Below are 25,555 nucleotides of genomic sequence, written 5' to 3' on the forward strand. Positions count from 1 at the left end.
AATGGAGATTCCAGCAGTGGGGCCCAGCAAGTGGGATAGATCGAGATCTAAAGAGAGTTACAGTGAACTGATAACCAGGATTTGTGGATTCTCTAAGGGCTTGAGTCAAAGCCCACCTCAGCCAATGGAAAGACTCTCATTGACTTCAGGGGGCTTTGGAACAGACCCCAGAGGGACAGCATGTGTAGTAAGGGGGAGGGAATGTTTTCAGGAAGTACCATGTCAGCCTATGAAAAATTCCCCAGGGGGCAAGGAGGATGGGAATATCGGAGTTGCATTGGCAGTCAGTGGGAAACTCCTCACATCCCCATGCTCCCATACGTCCCCACAGGAACCCATCCCATTTCAGTCATTTTCTCGTCAAGTTCAGCATGTGCTGTGCTCTTTCAAAGGAGTCGGGGCTTATTTTAAAACTGTCACTTTATATAAATCATCTGTGATTAACATCCAGGTGAGGAGACAGACTATAAATATAGAGTCTACACGGATGGACGCCAAATATCCCAGTCCTGCTTTTATAGCACATTGTCCATGGTCAAGCCAAAGAGTGTTACAAACAAACTGAGTGAGAAAATAAAATTCTGACAAGCTTGTTACACTAATAATTCCATTGCACCCAAATGACGTTCCTTCACCAAGACCCGGCAGCACGAGAGGTTTGAAAATGTATTTTCGCTAGGCATACACCCCCATCAGGTCCATTTTTTTCTATTGTATTTTAACTTTTGGTGCACGGAAAAATAGGGGTTTTTTTAGCAGGTCTGTCCCTTAAAAATGGTATTTGCATAAGTTGTTTCTACTGCCCTATGGTGTTCCCCAGAGGAAACAGAACAAAGATTTGTCTTGTGGCTTCTTGCAATAGGTGATTTCTCTACATACACAGCCTAATTGTGCCCAGCCCTGCAGGGGTGCATGCAAGGGGATGAAGAAAGTACAGGGAGCCTCCTCACACTTTTGTGCCCAACCCCTGTGCAAAGGCACAGTGGCAATGATTGTGCTGTCCTAAGTGCTACCATCTCATTGCTAGTTCCTAAAACAGCGCATGCCATAGCTACCCCCATCCCAGCAGAGAGGGAAGAGAACAGCTGTGGCAATCGAAAGGGAAGGGAATTGAAGGGCTATAAAAGGAGCTTTGGGACCATGATTTCATCTCAGCCTCTGGTGGAGGACCAGTCCTGGTGCGGGAAAACCCATGTTCAGATGCCGAGAGACTAATAAAGGAGTTGCCAAACCAAACAAACATTCCAGGCTGACCCCACTGGCTTCATATTTCTCTTGATTATTTCACAAAGGAAAAAAAAATCTGTTTTTCAAGTGACAAAGTATAAGCAATGGTCTGTTAGAGCTGGAAATGGGTGTCCACAGACTGGCTGTTCAGTCCAATTGCCAGGCAGAGAGAAGGTTCCCAAGGAGAGTCACAGCACTATGAGCTCTGGCTGCAAGCACCTGGTACTGCTTAAAAAACCAACTAAGCCAGAGTCTCTTTGAAAATGAGCATTCAAGCTCGAAGAGCAGCCCTGTGACTATAAATGTCGCCAGCGAATACTTGTGGAAATGGATTTATGGAGGCTAGCAGCTGCCAGCTCTCTCTCTCTATTCCTCAGCATCTCCTCCAGAAAGAGCTTCCAAACTGGGAACGCAGCTGCTAGGGAAAGGCCTAGAAGCAAGTTCCATGCCAGATCGATTGGCAAAACACTCCCTGGATTACACAGCCCAGTCAAGAGCACCAGACCCCAGCACTCATGTCCCCAGCGATCCTTTCACAGGCCCGCCATCTGGAAGACCACATGGGTGTTTTAAATGGAGGAATTTCAGTGTAGCCATTAGGGAAAGGTGACCATCCAACTCCACTCACCTTGGCCAGCTGGCTCCAGCTCACCTCTCTGCAGCTCTTTTAAATTGTGTAGTGACAGTGCAAGAGGAAGCCACCCCGCTGCAGGAGATCAGAGCTCACACTCACGTGGGGCGTGTGGGTGTGAAGGATTCCGTTCACACTAAGGGAATGAAACCCACAAGTATTCTCCCTTTCCCCCCAAGTGACTGACCCAAGATGGCTACTGCTTGTTGTGACTCTGTGCAGAGGAGCCAGGTACAAAGCCGGATTCTTCATCGGTGGAGACCCCACAGCCTCCTGCAGGTACATTGCACTATGACCCTGATGTAAAGCAACGTTCAAGAAACAGACTGGATCTGGGTTCCCACTGCCATCTCCCGGTAGCCATCTGGACAGCTTCATCCATTGCTCTACTTGCATTAGCAGCAAGCAGTGCAGCAGGCAGGCGGAGCTGTAGAACTAAGATACCTGTCACAGATGCTGAGTGGACAGTGTGAAGTGCTGGGGCTCTAGAGTTTTATGCGCAAGCAGCTTGGGCCTGGCTGGGTTTCTGAGCCCCCTGGTGCCACACTGAGCTAAAACTGAAACTTGACCCTTGTTCTCCAGCCCCACTCCTCATACTCCCGCTGCGACTGGGGGGGGGGGGGGGGATGTTCAGGAGAAGCTGTGCCCACACTCCCCAGCACAGCAGTGGTTGGAGCAAGAAGTCATTTCCCAGCTTGCAAACAAAAGGCCACTTCATTTGACATGGGGCTTGTTTTCCTAGGGAAATGCCATTGCAGTGGCGGTGCGGTCCAGCTCATGGGGCAGCAGACTGGCTTTGAGCAGATCTCGATTCCAAACCTGCCTCTGCCACTGAGTGAACTTGGGCAAGGCACTGCCCCTCTCTGAGCCTGTTTCTCATCCCTCCCATCATCTGTCTTGTCTAGTCCCATGGAGCAGACAAAGTCTGTTACCCTGGGTTTGTACAGTGCCTTTAACCATGAAGCCCTGAACTTGGCTGGCACACCTGGGCATTAAACAGTAGTAAGTGAGGAGCTGCCAGCAGGGATCTTGCTGGAAAAGGGACAGCATTTGACAAACAGTGGCACAGTTTTGAATCTCCTTTCCTTCTAGCTGTAAAAAAGCTATTGCAATCGATAGAAAAGGGAGCTTTAGGGACAAGTTTCCAGCCAGTCTTTAATAAGGCACCAACAGCATTTGCAGGAGCAGTTATCTGCAAGCATAAAATCCTGGATGGGAACAGGGAATAAAAGTGTTACCCATAATCCTGTGAGTTCCCCGTGCATGGAACTCCTATAGACACCAATGGGAGTTCTCATGAGACAAACTTCAGCCACGTCACTACAGGAGGAAGTGCCATCTTTTGGAGCCGGGGCTTCTGGGTATGGAAGCAACTGCACAAAGGTTCCATGATAGCATGACCAGACAGCAAATGTGAAAAATTGGAATGGGGGTGGGGGGTAATAGGCGCCTATATAAGAAGAAGCCCCGAGTATCGGGACTGTCCCTGTAAAATCGGGACAGCTGGTCACCCTGTTCCACGAGTTACAGCCCCGCCAGCCACTGGAATAGGAGAAGCTGGGGGTACTTGTCAAAGGGCCAGTGTCTTGGGAGGACCTGTAGGCAGGGTACATTTGGATTTCAACCATCACTTTAGTCACTAGGATCCCTTAAGCAAGATTGGCCCTAGGTGAATTGTTGGCCTAAACACAGCACCTCTGTCCCTTCCAACCCTGTCCCAGCCAGAACCCTTCCTTTATACCTCTGACCTTCACTCTCCATCCAGTTTTCTTTTTGGTCCCCCTGTAATCAGTTTTCCAGGCTTTGGGACCCAGCTGGGCCTTTCGTTCTAGTGGGCTTCGGCCCCCCCACCTCTGCCAGGATCAAATAGGCCCAGCCCTGCCCCAGAATCCTTTGCACTGGCTGCAGTGAGCATCTTCATATTGGGGACTTCTGCAACATCCCCCATACTAGGCGATTCCCTTCTGCTCTTCCAGCCAGATTCCACTGATCTCCTGCTGAGACCTCGCTAAGAGGGACATTTGGGACTCCTGTGCTAACATGGTGCTATTTCAGATGTGGCCTCCTAGCTAAGCTCAGCCCTCCAGGGACCACTGCAACCTAGGCAGCCCTCAGGCCGGGTGTAAGCTACAGCAGGGTTCAAGCTGGCTCCAGGCAGTCCCAGGTCAGACTAGATCTAATGGTTCTTTTTGGCCTCAAAAATCTCTGACTCTATAACTGCCTGTCTCTCCTATGCCTAAAGTTGGTGCTGCCCTCAAGCATTTTCCCTATTGCCCCATAATTCCCTCACCAGTCTGGGCTGAATTCACACAGTTAATCTCAGCAGGACTCCAAAGCTCACCACATACGATACAGACAGGGCTGCAGAGCAAGTGTGGCTCAAATGCCGAAAGCCTCCGAAGGGAGACAAGAGAGCTGTGCAGTAATGAGTCTGGGAGACACCTGTTTAAAGAGAGAAACCCTCCCACTGACTTCCTCCTGAATGGGGGAAACCGCTTAAATCATGTCAAGCTGCAATTAAGAATGTCATTTTAAGGACAAGCACACATTATTCGTAAATATCCATGTGCAATAAAAGATAATGGCTTAGGAAAGTGAGAGAAAGCCATTAATTACCAGAACTGTAATTCAACCTCAGGGCACTCTCACTTTCTGCTCACTGGTGTCGGACCCTTGACTTGATGTGCGGATCCATCATACAACAGGTAATTCACCTCTAATTCTATAGTGCAGAATATGTAGGGTACGGAAGCCTCTCTCTGTGTTTGTTAGCAGCTAGCTTTCCCTTCTAGCAGTGCTTGTTATTTGATGGAAGGTGGGAGAGGTTCTCTCTGATAGCCCCAGGAGGCAAGCATGGGAGAGGCAGCCTTTCTATTGGAGGAGAACGACTCAGGGAAACAGGTGTATTAATGCCACTTACTTGGACTTGTCAGGTCACCGAGTCGCCGAAGTCTCCCACTGGAGGTCCTGGTGATTCCTAGAGCAAGAAAAATCAGTGATAAGGTGCAAGGCTAACTAATATGAACCTGGCATGTGGTTCGGTGTGCATGCTGTGATTCCTGATCTGCCAAAAAAGCAGGAGTACTTGTGGCACCTTAGAGATTAACACATTTATTTAATTCCACCTGTTCTTTTTGCGGATACAGACTAACATGGGTGCTACTCTGAAACCTGATCTGCCAAGCCACCCTTCTTCTGCTGGTGTCTGCTTTGTACAGAAACATTATCTATGAAATCTCAAGAATGGGTATTTTGAATGGAGAAATACCTCACTAGTAACCTTCAGCTGCCCCTGCAGTATACACTGGCTAATAGTGGTTGTTATTAGTATTCTGCAGTGTCAGAAACTGCAAGCATGTTTAAAGGTCATGAAATTGGAGAAGAAAGTCCTGAAGTAATTGAGTAGGACAGACACACAAACCCCTTTCAACCTAGGACTTTTTTTTACTACAGATATTCATGCCTGGCAATGTTTTCTCCAACAGGAAAACACAGACATTCCCCTGGATCTTGCAGAGAAGTGAGTTTTCCTAAGACAAGCAAACACAACAATATTAGACCCAAATCAATGTCTAGGCTGGTGCATGCATACGGTGTGTGCATGCATGGTACAGGGACTTAGAAGGGGTGAAATGTGCCTCCCATATCCTGGAACTGCCCAGAGCCAGCTTGGCCTACGGTGCAGGTTAGATCAGTCCAGGAGGCTGCAGTGGTCTGTGCGCAGCACTGCAGAACACACTGCCTGACCACAGCATGCTCCTGCCACGTCCATGGAGACACTCCGTCGGGACCCTAGTGAATGGTACCCACTGCTAGTTCCGTGCCTGTCAGAGAGGATCCCTCCACCAGCAAAGTCAATGCAAAAGGACCAGATAGAGCTAATTTATCACATAGCATCTGTATTAGTGTGGCTAAACTGGCTGAAATATTAGACACATCCCTGTGTTCTGGACTGATGGTCAACCAGAAGAGACACACCTGAATTTGGCTTGGTTTGAAAGGCCTTTTTTAATGAGTTAGTTTTTCCATATCAGTTTATGTGAACCACCCAGCTGCTACCCAGACAGTGGCAGGGAGATAGTTACAGAGGAAGTTTACCCCATCCTGGAACATATTTTTCTTTAGAAGGTGACCAAATCTCTCCTTTATTCCATTCCACATACCCAGATCCAGAAAGAGAGTACTAATCCTCCATATATCTGGGTGTTGGGCACTGTCAGCAAGGCAGTGCTGTCTACTGGTTAGAGCAATGGACTGCAAGGAGGGATTCCTGGGTTTGGTCTCCAGTTCTGCTACCTACTCCTTGACAAGTCACTTACCCTCCTTGTGCCACAAATTGCCCATGTGAGGATAGCCACAACCACACATCTTCCACTTGTGCTGTGGGTGTTAAATTTTCCTTATTAACCAGGTCTGATTTAAAACAAACAAATGAATTGGCCATATCCAGGAATCACAGATTTAAGGCTGCCCCACTCTAACTGACTCCGCAGTGCCTTGATGCTACAAGCAGTGGCAATTACATCATGGATTCAGTGGATCAGCTGATCTGGCTCCCATGGAAATTCCAAGAGATTCCAAACAGAATCCTTCAGTCTCTCTTGGTTTCTACTGGAGACTGGGGGGCATGGATCAACGTTCACTTCGCACTCCCCAACAGTAACTGGCCCAAGCCGGGGAGCTAATGATCCAGTCAGTGGTCCAAATTCGGTGACGAATCCTGGTCATGTGCCACCTGAGGCATGTTGCACATACGCTAAGAAGAAGACTGGAGGACCAATGTCTCTAAGATCCAGTAGTCCCAGCAACAAATAGCCAAGTAGATGCACTACTCTTTCCAAACCCTAGTTGGCCACTAGGGCATTTTGAACAGGAATTTCCACTAAGGTCCCCACTGTACTTGCAACCTACAGGACACAAGCAGGTTTGGAACTCTCCACTTTTTGTTCAATGCAGAGTTCATTTATAAGAGATAGCTCACTAGTAAGTGTGTTTTCCTCCCACCCTGCAGCAACCAGTCAGAAAACCAGGGTGTGCCTAGGTCCCAGAGCCCCGAAACAGTGGGTTAAGTATTGTTGCTCCAGCCTCTCAGCTGGAACAGCTTGTGCCTTATTTAAAAAAAAAAAAAAAAAAAAGAGGGAGGTGGGAAGGCAGCAAACCGCATGCTAACTGCCCTGGGACAGGGGTTTCTGGCTGGCAACTTCACTTGGAAAAAACGCCTCATGCTCAGAGCCGTGCGGGTGTGTGTCTCCACTTTCCTTTCGTAATATAAGAAAGTCTCGGTGACTGCAAAGCCACGTGGCTAAACCCCTGGGCCAGTTCCACGATGACGCACCCTGCTCCTCATCCCCGGAGGAGGAAGAGGGAGAGCCCTCGGGGCAAGAATCACCCTGTGAAAGGGGGACAGTAAAAAGTCCAGATTTCAAAAGGAAAAAATTGAGACTGATGTTTCCCTCCTAGTGGCGAACACTGCTCTATTGTGCATGTGCGAATGCAGATGGAAGAAAGCCTGTCCCTTCAACAGCTGTATCTGTATCAGTGGGGGTCTGATAAAACTTCCAGCAGATCAGTTTGTAAACAACTTCCATTATCAGACAGCACAAGGCAGGAGTCTAGTGGACAGGACTTTGGCGTGGAACTCAACAGACCTGGGTTCTATTCCCATTTCTGCGACTGACCTTCGGTGTGACCTTGGGCACCTCTCTGTTTCCTTGTCTATTGACGTAAGCAGGATCTGAATGAATGGTCCCCTGACAGCTAGCTGGGAGGGGGAGAGACTTTGGGTGTGTTTATGTAAATATAGTTGCTCCTGCTCAGCAGATAGAGCGGTGTCAAAGTGATCAACTTTGGCTGGTGTTGGGTTACAAATCACCTTAGTACTGAATGCCAGGGTAGTGAAATATGGTTACCAATGTTGTAATTACTGTAGGAATACAGGGAAGCAAGACTGTACTTAATCTTTCCCAAATGAGGGGGTCACCCTCAGTTGAAAGACCTTGTTAACCTGTTCCTCCCCATTGTTCAAAGAAAGAGCTAAATAGGCTTCATTTGGAGCCTCTTTTGTTATTTTAAATGCTCTATCACTGAGAGCTGAAATCACTTGAGATGGGGCAGTGACTCTGCCCAGCCTGCAAAGAGCTGAAAATCACTAAGAGACTGATGTGCAGAGGTCATGGCAGAGAGACAGATGGCAGAAGAAAGTGACTGACAGTCAGCTGGCGAATGAGTGGCTGGCAGAGTCGGAGAGGCAGAGCGAGCGGCCAGCAGGGCGGCTGGCAGAGAGGCGCAGCGAGTGGCAGGCAAGTGCCTGAGCAACGGAACAAGTAAGGTGCTTCCTTACCTCCACCCAGGGTGGGAGGCGAACTCTGAAGATGCACCTCTGAACTCTGGTCTGCACTGACCAAGGACAGCAACTGTGCGTGGGGTGCAGAGAAGGATGGGCACATTACAGGGACTTTTGGGTTGCTGGACTTAAGAACCTGAGGGGAAAAGGACACTGCCCAACTTACTTGGGCGTGGGTCTTTTGCTCATGGTGTATGTTTATGAACCCTGTTTCTGGTGTTTTCCCAAATTAACGCCCAGTTACTTCCCTCCTTTTATTAAAAGTTTCTTTTCTACACTCAGACTCCGTGCTTGCGAGTGCGGAAGTATTGCCCCGCAGAGGCTCCTGGGGTGGTGTGTCATTTTCCCAGGTTACTGGGTGGGGGCTTGAGCCGGTTCGGTGTTGTACTGATGGAAAAGAACCCCTAGATATTGAACCCAGCCCTGGTTGCTGCTGCCTCCGCCTGGAAGAAGGGTTACATTTTGCTTGTAAGCTCTCAGGGGCTAGTTTTGCTTCTTACCAGGTGTTTTCACGGTGCCTAGCACAGTGGAATCCCCAACCTCTCCTGGGACCTCTAGGTGCTAATGTAACACAAACAGCATTGCAATCTCTTGTGTTTGGGGTTGTTTTTGCCACCACCTCCACCACTTTCAGAAACATTCCCCTGAGATTTTCTTCACTTGGTCTTGGCCCAAAAGGGGATTTTTTTTTCAGGAAGTTGGACTGGATATTTTGGAGATTGTGTGTGGCAAAGGTGAAAATATTTTCTTTGTTAAACAAGAATTTTAACAGCACTTCTTTAGCTAGGCTATGGCAAGAGTGGCTGAAACCTAGCAAAGAGGGGCTCCTCCTTGAGCCGTTGCTGTGTTTGGGCAGGGGGAGAGAATGATTTAGCTTCCACAGAAGCTACAAGCATTTGAAAACTGCATCTATAGGAGAAACTGCCCCCCTTTGGGTGACCTGCAGATATGCAGTCATGCAGAGCTAGTTAAATCCATCCTTTTGGGGTCAAAGGCCATATTCACTCTGCTGGCAAACAGATGCAAAGCAAGGAACTTCCAAGCTTGGACAAGATTGGACACAGGAAATAGATTTTATTTCTCTTAGCCCTGGTAACAAGGTAAAAACAAAATGTAAAACATTCACAATGTCCAGTGTGGCAGAGCCCTCTGCATTTGGCGTTTCTTATTCTTGAACTTGCAATATAGCTATGTATCTATTTACTTACACACACACACGCACAGTTTTGCACTTACATGGCACCTGTGATAGAGAGACCTCCCAGCACTTTGCTAGTATGATTTAACTCTCACATTTCTGAGAAGCCAGTAAGGATTATTATCCCCTTTTAGTAGCTGGGTAACCCAAGCTGCAGAGAGCTAAAGTGACTGGCCCAAGTTCACGCAGTAAGTCAGTGGCAGAGACAGGATTAGAGCCAGAGTATCCTGACAGCTATTTGGCTGCTCTAACCACTAAGTGACACCATGTGAAGGCTACCTCAAGTACAATAATACCAAGCTTTTATAAAGCAGTTTTCATCAGTAGCTCTCAAAGTGCTTTACAAAGTATTATTACTCCATTTTATAGACAGGGAAACTAAGGCACAGCGGAGTGAAGTAACTTGCCCAAGGTCACCGAGAAAATCAGAGGCAGAGCTGGAAATAGATCCTACATCTCCTGATTCCCAGTCCAGTGTGCTATCCTCTAGACTTCTCCACAGAGACACAAACTGCCCAGACTGACCATGGGAGGGCAGTTAAGCAATGTGGAAAGACTCCAGTCCCACAGGACAGGAGAGAGAATCTGTCATAGATGCAAATGCAATCAGTAAGAAAATGTATTCACTCCCCAGATCATTGCAAAGACTGCAGCGCAGGCGGGGTGGACAGTGTATCAGCATGTTAGACAGCATTCTGGGGTTACCTCTATTCATAGCATGGAGGCCTTTGCAGCTCTGGTTCTGGGCTATGGGACTAGGAATCAAAAATCAAAGGCTTCTATCCTACACATACTGTCTATAAGTTTTCCCTCTAATAGCAGCAGGAGCATCCCCAGGCCAGGCTATAGTGTACTGGAATAAGAAACAAAATTAAATACATCTTATCTGGTTGAAATTAGGGCAGTTTCCCCACAGTCCCTCAGTGTAATTTTGAAATGGAACAGTCCGTCAGGTAAAGTAGGACAGTCTAAGAGCAGTGCATTCCACCACATGGACATGTCCCTGTTATGCACGGGGGGATCGCGTTAGGGACGCTTACCTCTGTCCTCTGATCTCTGGCTGAACAGTATCTGGTATCAGTTTGTAATCAAGGCAGAATCACTCCCAGACCAGCAGCCTAGGCCCATAGGGAACACAGTGAACACAGGGGCATCCCCAAAGCATGCTGGGCCTGACTGAGATCCCTTCTATAGCTGTGCAAGGCAGCAGCAATTCCAATGGGGTTGCATCAGTTTGAGCAAGATCAGAATCAGGTCCAGTCACTCTGGCAGTCTCACAACTCCATCTGCCCACCCCCAGACAATACAGGGCCCAATTCCCTACTGCCTCGCACCTCTTGTGCCACCAACGCAAAGTGTGTGTAAAATGCTCCCAAATCCCATTTTGCACTAGTATAAATGATACCAGGGCCAGGGTGGGGGGGGGGTAGGGCAATGGGAAATCAGGTCCAGTGTATCTAGAGGAATCACTGCTGGTGGAAAATGACTGTCTCAGCTGGTTACTACCGGTGCAAAACCTGACCCTAATAATGGAACTGATAGCTACTTTCACGTCCAATATCCCCAAAATACGATACTACCAAAATAATCCTGGTTTGTTTTGTACAAAGTGCCTAAGGCAAAGAATTGTCTCCCTGACCCTTTTATGAACATGTAACAATACCAAGAATGGGTCCTTTCCGTGGGCGTAGTTTTGGGGGTAGGGGAGCAGGGGAGGGCATTGCCCCCTTCCAAATTGCAAGCCTTGGGCAAGCACGGAATTTGCCCCCTCATGCACAGCCCCATTGGCCTGACTGGAGCTGCCTCCCCAGTTACAGAAGTCAAACTACGCCTATGCTTTAGGCTCATTCTCAAATTGTGTCGCTGATCCCGATAGCTATACACATCCCATACATAAGGCATATGTATGGGACATATTCTTAGATATTCTTCTACATATTCTTAGATCCAACTCTTCAGATTTATGGGCTATGTCTGAACAACAACAAGGTGTTACAACCAGCAGCACATGCTCACTACACCCGTTACAGAAGTAAATATAATGGTGACCACTGGTCCTGTCTAAAATGACTAGGCCAAATGCACCAATGGTGTAAGCAGGAATCATCCCACTGGTCAGTCATGTGGCTCCTGCTTATCTGAGCAGTGAATCTGGCCCCTTGTTTCTATAAGTTGTATTACTGGCAGACTACCAGTCTCTGGGATCATCCAGGAGATCTTCTCTAGGGCTACTCAGATAATTGAATGTATGTTTCTGCCCCCAGTATTAGCCCTTTCTTGTCTCTGTTTAAGACCGGGACCTTTTCCCAAGGCTATTCAGGCCATCCCAGCTACCCTCCCATACCCAGAGGATAAGAAAAGAGCTTCTCCAAGCCATCTCCTGCCCTCCATTGATCAGGAGTGAGGAATGATGGGAGGGGCTCTTGGCCATGAGGGGGACACTTCTGAGATGTATATAGGACTTGGCTGGAATGCTGCTCTGTGACACTGGTATTTCCCAGTGTGATGCTCAGTTTTCTAGACCATCCGTTCTTCAGGGCAGGTTCTGCATCACTCTCTGTATTTGAAAAGAGCCCAGCACATTGTGGCTGTGATTATCAACTAAATAGTAACTATCAACCTTCCAGTGCTGCACTGTCATGACCCCCCACCCTGTCTCCTGGAGAGGATGTGAGGGTGACAGCAAGGCAGAGCCTTACTGCCTTCAGGAGTACAATTAGATGATTATGAAATACTCAGTTTCCCTCCTTTTTTTGTTTAGATTTGTGTGTGCATTTCAGTGCATCTGAAAGCTGCCAGCTAGGCCATCCTGAAGAGTGGAATCTATGCAGTTTATCCACTGCACAGGTGCAATGCAGCCAGGCGCAACACAAGTGTCCTTCACCCCAGCCCTAAACCCTGCCTTCATGAACAACCCCTGGAAACGCTAGTTAAGCTGTTGAGGGTTGGGACCAAAGCTCATAATACAAAAAGGGAAATTCTGCAGCAGGGCTGATCCACAGTGCATAGGCAGGTCCTCAGTGACTTCTTTACCTTTCTCTCTGGTATCTGGATGCTGGACGTCTGCCCAAGGTGCGACGTTCAAATGCTGGCTCGGGACATAACTGAAAATGGGTTGGATGAGTCCCATTCCCGTTTGCCCACATCACATTCAGTAGAACTTCAGAGTTAGGAACACCTCGGGAATGGAGGTTGTTCGTAACTCTGAACAAAACATTCTGGTTGTTCTTTTAAAAGTTCACAACTGAACATTGACTTAATACAGCTTTGAAACTTTACTATGCAGAAGAAAAAAGCTGCTTTCCCTTTATTATTTTAGTAGTTTTTTTCCGTTTAACCCAGAACTGTATGCACTTTTTTCTTTTTGTTTCCTGCCCCGATTGTGTACTTCTAGTTCCAAATGAGCTGTGTGGTTGACCGGTCAGTACGTAACGCTGGTGTTTATACCTCTGAGGTTCTCCGGTAGCTCAACAGCCCTGACCGGGTCCACTCAACAGAGCACTAGAAGTGGAATAGCAGAGGGTGCTGGGGGTGAGGACCTGAGCTGCATTGGAACAGCTTGGAAGCAGCAAAGTTGATGAAGGCTAGGAGTGGCACTTATTTGCAGAACATGCAGGTAATGGGGGCAGAAATCTATGCCTGACTCCAGCCAGTGCAATTAGTACTTCTCCTTCATTCGCTCTAAATCCATTCTCACCGTCGAACCCAAAAAGGAATATGTGAAACTGAGCTGCGCTGAGCTCCTGCCCTAATCAGAAACACGCACTGAGGAACCCGATACTTTCCCCAAGTTCTGTGTAACGGAGACACTCTCCAAATAAGCTGAGCACAGCTGGACAGAAGCACAGCCCATGTGTATGGTTTCTTTTGCTTTTCATCCTGGATCAGATGTCTCTGGCAGCAGCAGCAGCAACAGCATGCTGCAAACAGACCTCTCACTGGAAGCAAGGCAGGGCTGCATCTGCAGTTCCCTAGTTGACACTGATAATGGATTCAGACATGGATCAATGCCCATTTCTGATGCAGCTACTTGCCAGTGTGCTCATGGGACTGTGGCACATGTCTAGGTGCACTGCTGCCTATAACCACTGTATGGCCTAAGCACCAGAATTGTCAGTGCTCAGCAAGCTTGTGCAGATCAGGGGTCAGATTCTAAGCTGGTGTAAATTGGCCAAGCTTTGTTGACTTCAGTGGAGCTATGGTGATTTACAGCAGCTCAGAATCTGGCCAGCAGCTGGAGCACAGTCATCCCTCCAGAAAGCTGTTGGGGAATTGGAATGAATAAACTGCCTACACGTCTCGTACTGGGCACATGGCATGATACTAGCTACCACGTGTGTTGCTTGGAAGGTCATCATCCTGCCACTGAGCAGTGGCCAAAAGGTAGAACTGTGTAAATGGTGGTTATGGATGGAGGAGAGCCCCAGCTGCAAAACAGAGACTTGAATTTTCCCAAGCTTAGAGCAGGAAAAGGAATTGAGATTGAGAGTTTTAAACTGAGTTCCTCTCCAGTTATGATCAGAGAGTGATTAACGAATCCATAGATTTTAAGGTCTGAAAGGACCATCAATACCATTTGTCTGACCTGAGTTAACTCAGCCATAGAACATCACTCAGTCATTCCTGCATCATGCCCACTCACTTGCAGTTGAAGTAGTTCATGTCTTTTAGAAAGACGTCCAGTCTTGATTTAAAGATTTCCAGTGATGGAGAATCCACCATATCCCATGGTAAGGTGTTCAAGGGTTAAAATGGCCTCCAGTTATTGCTGAGACCATTTCAGCACAGAATACACACAGCGAGGAGGAGGGCTGGATGAATCATACAAAACGGGAGTCACAAATATTTCCACAGATGGGAGTGGCTGGATCTGTTTGTTGCTGTTAGTGGGAATATTATTCATTATTCATGAGTGCCTGGACATCTGCCATCTATTCAGAAAGATGCTGGTGAGTATGAAGGCATCAAAAATGTTAGCACAAGCGATTATTTGTACTGTAAAGGGTGTTCGTCATCACTCGTGCTTCTCTGGTTTAAAAATCAGTCGTGCAATCAGGTAGTAGAAATGGTACCACATGACTTCACTGACAAATCACACTCTCTGAATTACACCAGTTACAAGGCACTGGAAAAATAGGCCCTTTGTGTGGGGGGTCAATTTCACCATTTCCTCTGCTCTTTGTCAGGGATTCATACAGTATTAGGGGAGAGAAACATTTTTAAATGAATAGGAAAATAATACTGTGTGAAACCATAACAATGAGGAAGGGGACTCAGGGGCAGCTATCATGCCTGAAACAACTTGTAATTCTCTTCTTGAAATGTACTAGATTCCCAGTTGTTGATGTTCCTCTAACTTTCCCCTCCTCATTTACCATACAAAGCTTCCAAGCTCCATCCGAGATCAGAAAAGGAGGGGGTGAAATGCCGAGTGAAATGCTGCTGTTGTGGTATTTCCATGAGAGAGGGACTTAAACCCGGAGGTGAATTTGGTTTTACAAACACGCCCCCTCCACCCCCGCCCCCCAAAAAAAAAAAGAAAAAGAAACAACAACCCACAACCTTCAGTCAGAGTTCACAAAACCAAACTCGGAGTGGTTGAGATCTGGCTACCCTTTACTTTTTATCAGCCCCAGCTATGTTCTGGGGGCAGGCCTGGGTGTTTGAACCAATGGCTCCAGCCCATCTCCAATTTCTGGCCGGCTGGAAGGAGGAAATACCAGAAATCTACGGTAACCAGCTCTCACAAAACCTTCAGGCCAGCTCTGCAGCCTCATGAGCTTCAAATAATAATAATAATAATAATAATTCGCTGAACTATGTATCTTGCAGTAGCACCTAGGAGCTGGACCCCACTGTCTTAGGAGCTTTACAAACACAGAACAAACACTCGATTCCTACCCCAAAGAGCTTTCAGTGTCCAAACTTTGGGGTGCTCATCACTCAACCAAACCGCCAAGCTTTCTGAAACTCTCCTGTCATAAAGCAAAGCCAGGGCTACAACCTGGCTAGAGAGATCCCTTATCTGATTTGATGGAGGGAAAAGAAATTTTAAATATGGAATCTGGTATGTCCAGAGGAGAGCAAATGGTCCCAAGACTTCCCCCTCCTGCCCTTAGCCCCATACTATTCTAGGCTCTGGCTGAGGATGAAAACTCCCATGGCAAAGCTTCGGTGCGCTCTGGCATTCTGCAGAGCTTCGTAACCCTGCGCAGCAATGTGCGGCTCAAAAACACATGCATTTTGAAAACTCTGTTTCCTGCTTTCCTCGCGCTCGCTCAGTGCAATTCAACAGATGCTTTTGGTTTTCAGCTGCAGATTTTCCCCAGTGGCCCTTCAGTGCTTTCCTGCTCTGATTTCAAACACGAAGCGCTCTCTGGCTTCTATTTTAGAGGGTTCCCCCATCAAGTCCCCGGACTGACACTGCAGAATTGATCACCAGAAAGCTGCAGACCAAGGGCTGCTCTCAGGATGGAGTACATAATGCTGCTGTTTGCCAGGCTCAGAAAGACAAATGTTGATTTTTCCCAGAGGATGATGGAGTGTGTAAAGAAGAAAAGGCTCATAAGAGGCATCTGTTGACTCTCCTGAGCTCCTCCTTTGTTAAGTGTATCTGTCCTTGAATTCAGGTAGGGGCCTCAAAACCAATTAACCAAACTCACTCAATCAAGTTCTCACCCTACCAAGGGAAAAAAAATAAATAAAAAAATCAGACACAAGCCCAGAAACATTCTAAAAGGATCATGCTCTTCACCCTAAAGCATCCTCGGTGTCAATAGTTTGCACTCATGTACCCAGGGCCCACTTCACCGTAGCTTGTGTGATTACTTACACAGTGCAGTGTGAGTGTAACACAATCAGACCACAGGAGGAGCATTTTACATTCATTTTGCACTTCTGTAAGCAGCCCCACAAGGTGCATTGGTGAATCGGGACCTCTCTTGGACAAGTCTCCTTCGTATTTGTGGTCTCTAGCATTCTGATCATAGGCTGGTAGGCCTAGATTCAAGCCCCAGATTTGACAGACTCCTTCAATGGCCTTGAGCCACTCACTTGAGCCCAGATGGTGGCTGACCCCTTGGGACATTGAGCATCCAGATTGCTGTTTTACAGCTTTGGCCCCATCCCTAGTCACAGCTTGGTGTTCCATTCACTTGCAACAGTGTCCCCTAGGAATAAAGCTGCAGGGTTTGAAGAGGCAAACAGCTCATCAGCTGTTGAGGCAGTGTGGTCTGCATAAGCAAACCCTAGACATGGAGTCAGGAACTGCTCTGCTCTAAATATTGCTGAGCCACTGACTCACTCACTGCAATTCAATTCTTCTTGCCAGGCACCTGTCTGTAAAAGTGGGTGAATAACACTTCCCTGCTTATAGGGCAGCCCAAGGATCTATTCCTGAATGTCTGTACTTGTTACTAGCACCATAAAGCACTTGGTAGGTGTGAACTACTTATAGATAATGGCAGCGATGGCTATTATCCACAAGCAGTTTGGCAGAAGGAGGTTTATGGCTATGGATGCTAAGAAGCCTCGAATCCTGGCTGTAGGGCTTTTTCCATAAAATCTACCACAGACACAGCCAGGGCAACTCCACTGAATAAGCTAATAACATTCTTTGCATGTTTTTCCTTGAGTCTTACAGGGATTTTTATTGCTAACTGCAAGAGGAGGGCAAAGCAGACTAGAAAAAAAAACTGGGGACTAGCTTTTGAAAGGGATTTGGGTGCCTAGAGATGCAGACAGGAGCTTTTTGAATATCCAGATGCAGAGAGTCACATAGCAGGAGGTTTTTCCCCTACTCCACTTTGCCCCCCCCTCTTATAGTTAATATTGAAAATCCTTGTAAGACACAAGGAAAAACACACAAAGAATGTTATTAGCTTATTAAGCAGAGCTGCCCTGGCTACGTCTGTGGCAGGTTTTATGGAAAAAGCCCTACAGCGAGGATTTGCTGTGTTTGCATTTGGTCAGTTCAGCTCCACACAGATGGACAGGGACAGAGGCACAGGCAGAGAACTGGAACACAGTGGTCTAGGCACAGAGCCATGAGGGGAGTTAGGGACTTACCTATCTGTGAGGATCTGAGCCCTAATCCCAGACCTACAAACACTCAGCAGCTGGAATTGGGCCATGGCTTTCCAAACAAGACAGCTCCCATTCAGGCATCTAACTATAGGTTTGATATACAAAAAGACCCAGCACGCTGAGCTCTGGAAAACCTGACCCCCCCGGATGCTCCAATCCTGCATGGGAAGCAGTGGAGGGGGAAGGGCAGTCCTGAACCCACACTAAGCCATGTTAGCTTTAAATAAGAGTAATAGAACAAGGAAGCAGATGTTAGGATCAAGCTATAGGGGGAGGGGGTGCTCAAAACAGGAAGGGGGAACAATTATTTAACTAAACTACCTTGCTAGTTGTGTCCTTTTAAGTTCGGCTTCCAATAGCACCGAACAACTCTGGCCTCAGTCCAGCTCATCTGACTACACCTTAGAAGCCAGCTCAGTCAGCTCCCTAGATGAGGTGGGAGGAAAGCAACCCTAGAGTGGTGCCTTGAAACAGGCCCAGCTGGAGGAAATACTGCTTGATGTTACTCTATGGTTACCCTCTCCTCTCCAGGGATACCAAAAGGTCACTAAGCAGCCAGCTGCTCTAATGGGCTCTTCCAGCTGCAGCTGAAGAGTGGGAATATTAGGGAAAGAATAAAACCCCTGGCATCTACTTAAACAATCAAACTCTAATGCAAGGCAAAATGAACTGGCTCATGGCTCAGGTGAAAAGCATGAGTAGAGCTGCCACCTGCAAACTTAGAACATGAGTCCTTAGAACAGGATTCATCACTCATCTATTTATGAAGGGAAAGTTCATGCAAGAGGAACCAAAGCCTGTGCTGAAATACAGTGTCATACAAACATAACCCAGTCTGCTGGGGACAGGAGAAGAAGATAGGGGGTGCCCTAATGACCCCCTAGAAAAGCCAGGTTGAATCAGCAACAATGCCATGAGCCCAAGAGATTAACATGATTTACCCAGTGGTAAGGTCAGGACTAGAACCCAGAATGCCAGTCTCCTAAGCTCCCCACCCACATGAGCCACACATCCAGCTATGCTGGCTGGTGTGGGAAAATTACCTTTTTCTCCAAAGAATTGTTACCACATCTACAGAGCAAATACACATCTACACAGAGAACTGAGAGCTGCCTTGTGCTGCTGTTGGTTTTGCAACAGGAAGGTCTATATAAATGCATCGAACAATGTGGTGCATTGATCCAGGCTCCAAAGGGCAAAGGCTGGAAGAGTTTAATGTATAGATTCCCCTGTGGAATGGAGAGGACCCCCAACACCCTAGGCTGCTCTTTTTCACCTCAGCCTGTACTCCATCCCCAGCAGCCCAGACAGACTACACTCTTGTAGCTGGAAGTGGGCTCCAGCGCTAGCAACATTTATATGCTAGGAAGGACTGAGGACTATAGCCCATAAAGGACGAGAGGCAGGTGATCTCTATGGCCTGAATCCAATACGGGTGCTGTGTTGTCTCCTTTTTAAAGACAAGCTGGATGGCAGGAGAAGGTACAGTAGTCACGCAGTCCAGGATTACAAAGAGACAAGTTAATAGTGCCCCTATCAGAACATTCTTGGTCCCTATGGACTTGAAGATTTGAGATCACTTTCTGGAGTACTGCTGGTCTCCTTTGTCTGCACATCAGGGAGGTTAAAGGGTAATGAGAAGGGGCTGTGAGTAATTCTCATGCAGCTCAGGGCATGCTGACATTTATAATCCCAGACCAGCTACATAGTATGTTAAACTCAGCTGTGGCCCAGCAGGCCTTGGGCTATTCCCTTCCCAGCTGGTTGGGACTCACAGGTGATTATGGATATCTAGTAAGTGGGACCTTGGTATTGCCAGATTCTGTGATTTAGCAAATGACCTGGCTTCTCCTGCTTTCCCCCCTTTCCCATTAGAGAGGGCCCCAGAACCCCCTATCAGAGAGGGATCTTCAGCCAGTGCCACAACCTGCCATTCCAAACCTGTCTCCAGTATTGTTCTCTAGGACATGTCCACTCACAGGATGGAATCTCTCCTGCCTGGATGTAAGCACGAGGACTGGACAGGGGGCGGAGGGAGGATGCTTAAACGGCTGTTTAAATTTCAAGCTTATCTCAAGCAATTGAGTTCATGGATAGAAAATGGTTCTGCTTTGTCTCAAGAGGAACTGCTGGCCCCTCTCCCTGCTAACACGTCACAACAGCCTCACGCCCTGAGCCACTGAAGAATATCCACCGGCTCGGCCCAAGTTTATGTTATCATACTGAGGTGCCAGGTCTGTGACCATGTCAGTCTCTAGCATGGCAGTTTGCTTCATGAGCATCTGTGCCCTGGTCCACTGATATTACAGAATGCTGGGAAGGAGGCTCAGCACCTACCCAACCAGGAATCTCTATGTTGGAGCATGCAGTCGCTTATTTTCAAAACGTCATACGGCCTGAGGTGAATTCAAGCAATAAAGCTCCTTTAACTGCCACTGTGTAAATCAGCAACCTGCTGAACAAACACAACAGAAGGATACGAAGGGCTTAGCCCCAGCTGTAAACAAGTGTTCACTTTTAGGATGCAGTTTAGGGAAGAAGGATTGTCCAGGTGTTAGGACACTACCCTGGGACTTGGGAGACCTGGGTTCAATTTCCTGCTCCATCACAGGCTTCCTGTGTAATCTTGGGCAAGTGATTTTGCCTCTCCATGCCTCAGTTTTCCACCTGCAAAATGGGGATAATAGCACTGCCTGCCTGCACAGGGGTGTTGTGAGATAACTATGCTCAGATACTGCGCTAATGAGGGCCAAATAAAAGCCTAAGTCAATGGTTGTTAAGGCAAGGAGATGGAAGTTAGGATACCTGGCTCTGATGCAGTGTTGCTGTGTGACCTCGATAAAGTCTCTTCACCCCTCTTTTCAGCAGCTTCCCATCTGTAAAATGGGGCTCATACCACCCTCCCCTCCCAAAATGATGCCTGTAAAGGGCTTTGGGATCTTTGGATGGAAGGTGTTAGAGAAGTGGGACATATCTTTAGTTACAAAGCTCAGCCAGTGGAAGAGACAGAACTCCCTGTGTGTGGGATCTGTTTGTGATGTAGGCACTCTCTGAGATGGTGACAAACATACACCAGCGCTCCACGGGAGGTACATTAGAAGACGGCCATGTCCCTCGCCCCTGGTGGGGCAAGATGAGCCACAAGGCGGCACTGCTTTGGCTGTGTGTAAATAGTCTCCAGTCTCCAGCTTCAGTCTCCAGCTCTCCCAGGCCTGGCTTTTTTGCCAGCAATAGACACAGTCAAAACCTGGAAAAGATTACCCAGCAAATGGCAACACCATAAGTCAGCTCACATAGGCCTTGGGTCACTGGAAAGGCTCACAAATCTCCACAAACTCTTGGGTGAACTCAAGCACTGTGACAAACCCTCCAAACCATGGGAGTTTTCCCTGACTTTGTCCTAAATTTTTCTCACAGTCTCCACATTCAGGTACCTAGAAATTCAGGGCCTGAGCTGGCTCCCATTGAGAACAGTGGGACCCTCACTACTGATCACAATGGGAGTCTGATCAGGCCCCTTAGTAACTGTCATTAGTGTTGTTTGTTATGGGCCTGATCTAAGGTCCATTGACGTCAGTGGGGTTTGGATCAGGTCCTAAAATAATGAAGCAGAAGGAATTTCTGTGCAGAATCTTCAGCTGGGCTGTAAGGCATTTAAGCTAGTGCTTCTCAAGCTATCTGATGTAGGGGACTGGCAATTTTTTTTTCCAGTGTGCGCACAGACCGGCAGCCGATGGCTCGTGGACTGGTACTGGTCCGCGGACCACCCCTTTGAGTAGCACTGACTTAAGCTATCTGCCTGGTGGCGACTTGATCCATGACCACCTCGACAGAGCCAGGGCTGCTGAGCCTCAGGGTCAGATAGCTTCACCCTGGGGAAGTGCATGTCCCACAAGTCTATCTGCTCTCACTGCCAGGCTCCTGCTGCTACGGACATGTCAGGGCTGAACAGAGGGGCTATTGATCCTTCACTTTGCCCCAGAGCAGCTCTGTGGGTCAGGCAGAGAAACCAAGGGCTTTTTTGCTGTTTAGTCTTCCTGACATCTCCTCAAGGCACAAATCAAAGCCAGGCTTCCCCCTGGAAAAGGGACTAACTCCCAGAAGGGAAAAATCAGCTCTGGCTGGGTGAAAAATGATTCAAGTCAGCTGTATTATCTCAGAACAAAATTCAGCCTCTTACCCACTCACGGTTCCCTCAGCCTCACAGAAGCAACACAGCGCTGGATATCGCACTGACTCCGTGCAAAGCAGAGACTGTTATAACATTTTGAATGACCTGACTTGTGCGGTACACAATGAAGGTGGGAGGAACATGCCTTTGTAGAGTAGAGGAATAAGGTAGTATCCCTTTAAATAGTCCGTGGGCTCCCTAGTGGCGCTCACAGTGTTCTGTGGTTTAGAATCCGGCAGAACCCAGTGTACCTGAGCCTCATGTGTTTGGGTATGTTTAGGAAGTATGGTTACTTGGGATCCAACTGTGCCCATGTGGTTTCTTCATATTGCCTTTTGGGTAAAGAGCAACAGACAGCAAAAGCCTTTAAAAAGTTGGAGGACCCAATGGATCAGGAAGTCTGACATTCTCCCTGGCCAGCTTAAGGGCAACAGGCAAAGTTCTCCTCTGGGATCTATGCAGTGGACTAGGCCTCTGACCTCCTGCTCCACCCTTGTCCTGAAAGTAGTGAGCTGGATCTCAAAGGAGATAGGTGCCCTCTCTCTCTGGGAGGGGGATTTTGCCTTCAATGCCATTTTCCCTCTCCCTCATGTTCGTTCTTTTTATGTTTTAGGTATAAGCCCAAACGGTGGTACACAGCCTATCCCAGTAACAGGCCTGTGCACCCTGATGCTGTCATGACCCAAACAAGGGCACTTTCAGTAAGAACCCCAAAGGTAACTGGCAGTCTGGGAAGCTTCAGTCTCCCAAACACAACCTGCATTCTCTCCAACCCTCCAAAGTGCTGCAGACCACTGAGCCTGGGGCCCATTGACCTCTTGCCACCCAGCTTCTTCAGGGCCTGGCTGGCTGGCCCACTCTGGAGCTCTGACCAGGGGGAGGCCAACCTGCTCCCCTCATTTGGATTCTTCTGTGGGTTGGCAGCTTGCCTACCTGCCCCTTTCTATTATAGCAGGATCAGGAAAGCTCCTTGACTCCGGCCTCTTGTTTATAGGCCCTTATATCAACCTGGAGCTGAGCCACCCCAAACTGGGCAGCACTCAGAGGGCATCTCCTTTGGTTTTATTACCAAGCCACCCCTTTGGTGAGAATATTATGGAGTACTTTATTCCTCAAAGATGAGCAAATTCCTGCCAACTAAGGATGGGGGCCCCTGTTCAGATTCCTGCCATGACACAGGCAGACTACACAGACACACAAGCAAACTCAACCTGGTGGGTTTCACACCCTCCAAGAGGTCTTCACTTAAACAGGGTCAGCCTAACCGTACATCAAGAGAAGAAAGAAAGATCTTCGGTAAAGCAACTCTCCCAGTGCCTGTGCCCTGTACAGGCCGTAGCTGAGGGTGAACTGGAGGGGAGAATGAGGTGTGAGAAAAGCCACAAATATAGCCAAACTTATTGACTCTCTGAGCCACATACAACAACCTTCAGAAGTTCAGAGCTGAGGCGCATCTGCCAGGGCTCAGGACTTCAGCCCCTCTCCTGCTGAAGCCCTGAGCCCCAATAGGTGCGCCAGCCCTGAGATCCCCCCTCCCCTCTGGGAAGAAGCCCTGATACCTCCCTCCCTGCTGGTCAGAAGTCCCTACCCCACCACCCTGCTGCAAGGCAGAGGTCCTTTACTCCCCACCCCCCAGTCTAGTTGGGGAATGGGCATGTGGCTCACAAGCCACAGTCTGGCCATCCCGGAAACATCAACTTTCTGCTGAAGTGGTCCAGACACCACAAGGAAGAGCCATAGCTCACTACCTCGCCGAGCACAGTGGCAGTCAGTTATGAACGTGCCATTTCTCCTCTCCTGTGACCCCTTGTTCTATTGGCTCACTTAGTGGTGATCTCATTTTGCCATACAACTGCACCAGACAGACATTTAAAAAAATAAAAATACTAATGAACCTCTTCCGCTGACTGTCCTTCAACACCTGCAGCTCTCATTTCTGATACCAACTGCCAGGCTACAAAGAGTCAAAAACTCCATCCCAAATTAAGAAGGTAGGTAGTAAGTATACTGCCCCGAGCATGACGCTTAGATATAAAGGTGCAGAATAATTTCAACTAGTACATTTTTTTCAGTTATGCCACAGCGTGGTTATGCCAGTGAAGCTCTAAAGGCAGAGCTATGCAGAGTGCACTTTTTATGGCCTGTAAAGTCAGTTACACAGATGCTGGACTTCGCTGTGAGGTCTGTTCTGAAAGTAGAAGTCATTGCCATAAAAACTTCTTTAAACAAACACACAATCAAATCCAACAAAATAGCTCCTGGGCATCGTAGTGTCCTAAAAGGCTGTTACGTCTCTCACTCCCCTTCCCGCAACCGTGCCTCCCCTAAAAGCGTTGGCGGTTTTAATCCATTCTAGCCCTTGTCTCTTTAAAGACCTGCTCTGTCCTTGTTGTCTTCATGTCTTCCCCTGCGTCTTTACAACATTTCATGCTTTCCCTGGTTTCAGAGTAACAGCCGTGTTAGTCTGTATTCGCAAAAAGAAAAGGAGTACTTGTGGCATCTTAGAGACTAACCAATTTATTTGAGCATGAGCTTTCGTGAGCTACAGCTCACTTCATCGGATGCATACTGTGGAAACTGCCTTTCCCTGTTTCCCCTCCCAAAGCTAACCAGATTCAGCCTATAAACACGTGGAGTCTGGTTGGCTCCCGGTCCCTGGTGGTCCCTCTTCGTGAATAGCAATAGGTTGCTAGGAGAGATGTCTCCCTGTGTGTGGAGAGAACCACCAGCTGCAGAGGTTCAGCTGTGTCTCTGTGCCGGCTGGTTTGGGCTCAGGTCCATTGGATCTCAGTGGGAGCTGCTGAGTATTTCGTTCGGGGGCCTAAGTGGGAGCTGGGCTCTTTGGAAACTCAGCTACTCACCTGATTGGAGTATTCTTGCCCTTTGGGAATCTGAGCCAAAGCCCCTGCCACCCCCTCTACCCCCAAAGCAGCAGTAATCCCCCCTGAGGATGATGGTCTTTCTTGAGCATAACCTTGCCCCTCTTCATTTCCATCAGGCATATCACTATCTCCTCTCTCTAAGCCCCTTGTTAAACAAAGCTCTGAGTCCTGTACAATGTTTCCTGTAAATAAATAATCCCAAAACATGGAACCAAACTCCTCCTTCCCCCAGTTCCCTTGCATTGGCCACTCCAGCTGAGTTTCCTAGAACCCAGATGTCATCGGACCTCGCTGGGAGCCTGCAGGCTCTTTCACTTTAATGTTGTGCCTGTAGAAAAACTGGAAGGGGATGCTCTAAACATCAGTTTGGAAATACCAGTCTGGGCTGGAATCACAAGCCCCAGTCATAGCAGCTCTGAGTAAGCCCTTCAGATTTCCAAGATGGCTAAGTTTAGTACCATACAGGGTGTCTTTTGAACAAGAATTTACAACTAAGGTCCTGGCTGCTCAGCATGGCCTGACACTTTATATAAACAGCAGGGTTGTAATCTGCCACTATTGGCCAAAAGTTTCCTCTTCCCTACTCATGTGCTGCCCTCCACCCCAGAAGTGGCTGCATTTCACTGGTGCTGTGTGACCCATAGATCGTAAAGCCATTTGGTGTGGGGCAAAGGGTGCTTTATAATTGAGAAGTCAGAACCCAAGCTGTGATTAGACGACTCCTACTTCCACAGAGCTGGATTAGGCATTGATTCCACCATGAGCACTAGGAAAGGCCTTCCCAAACTCTGTGATGTCCTGTCACCAACTCTAGCCAGGATGATGAGTTACACAGCAGGAGGCAGATTCCCAGGCCGCAATGAATCCTCATCTGAAGTGTAAGCACTTCAAAGGGTGTCTCAGGGCTCCTTTGTCATGATAAGGTCATCTCCGGCAAGCGTGGGAAAGCGTTTACTCACTAGTGACTGTGCTGCCTTTCTCTGACTGGACTGATTGCCTCTGATTACAATACGAAAAC

At 48.0% G+C, this 25,555-nt stretch overlaps 1 protein-coding gene across 1 annotated transcript in view; it reads right to left on the minus strand.

The window, feature by feature from the left end:
- The window catches only part of SEPTIN9 (septin 9), a 260,220-nt gene that overhangs the window by 217,258 nt on the left and 17,407 nt on the right, over positions 1–25,555 (minus strand). Inside the window, exon 2 of the mRNA XM_073312122.1 lies at positions 4,779–4,835. Within this exon, the coding sequence (XP_073168223.1) occupies positions 4,779–4,835 (57 nt within the window). The remainder of the gene's footprint in view (positions 1–4,778; positions 4,836–25,555) is intronic.

The sequence above is a fragment of the Lepidochelys kempii genome, chromosome 14 (genome assembly GCF_965140265.1).
Source record: "Lepidochelys kempii isolate rLepKem1 chromosome 14, rLepKem1.hap2, whole genome shotgun sequence".
Classification (NCBI taxonomy): Eukaryota; Metazoa; Chordata; order Testudines; family Cheloniidae; genus Lepidochelys; species Lepidochelys kempii.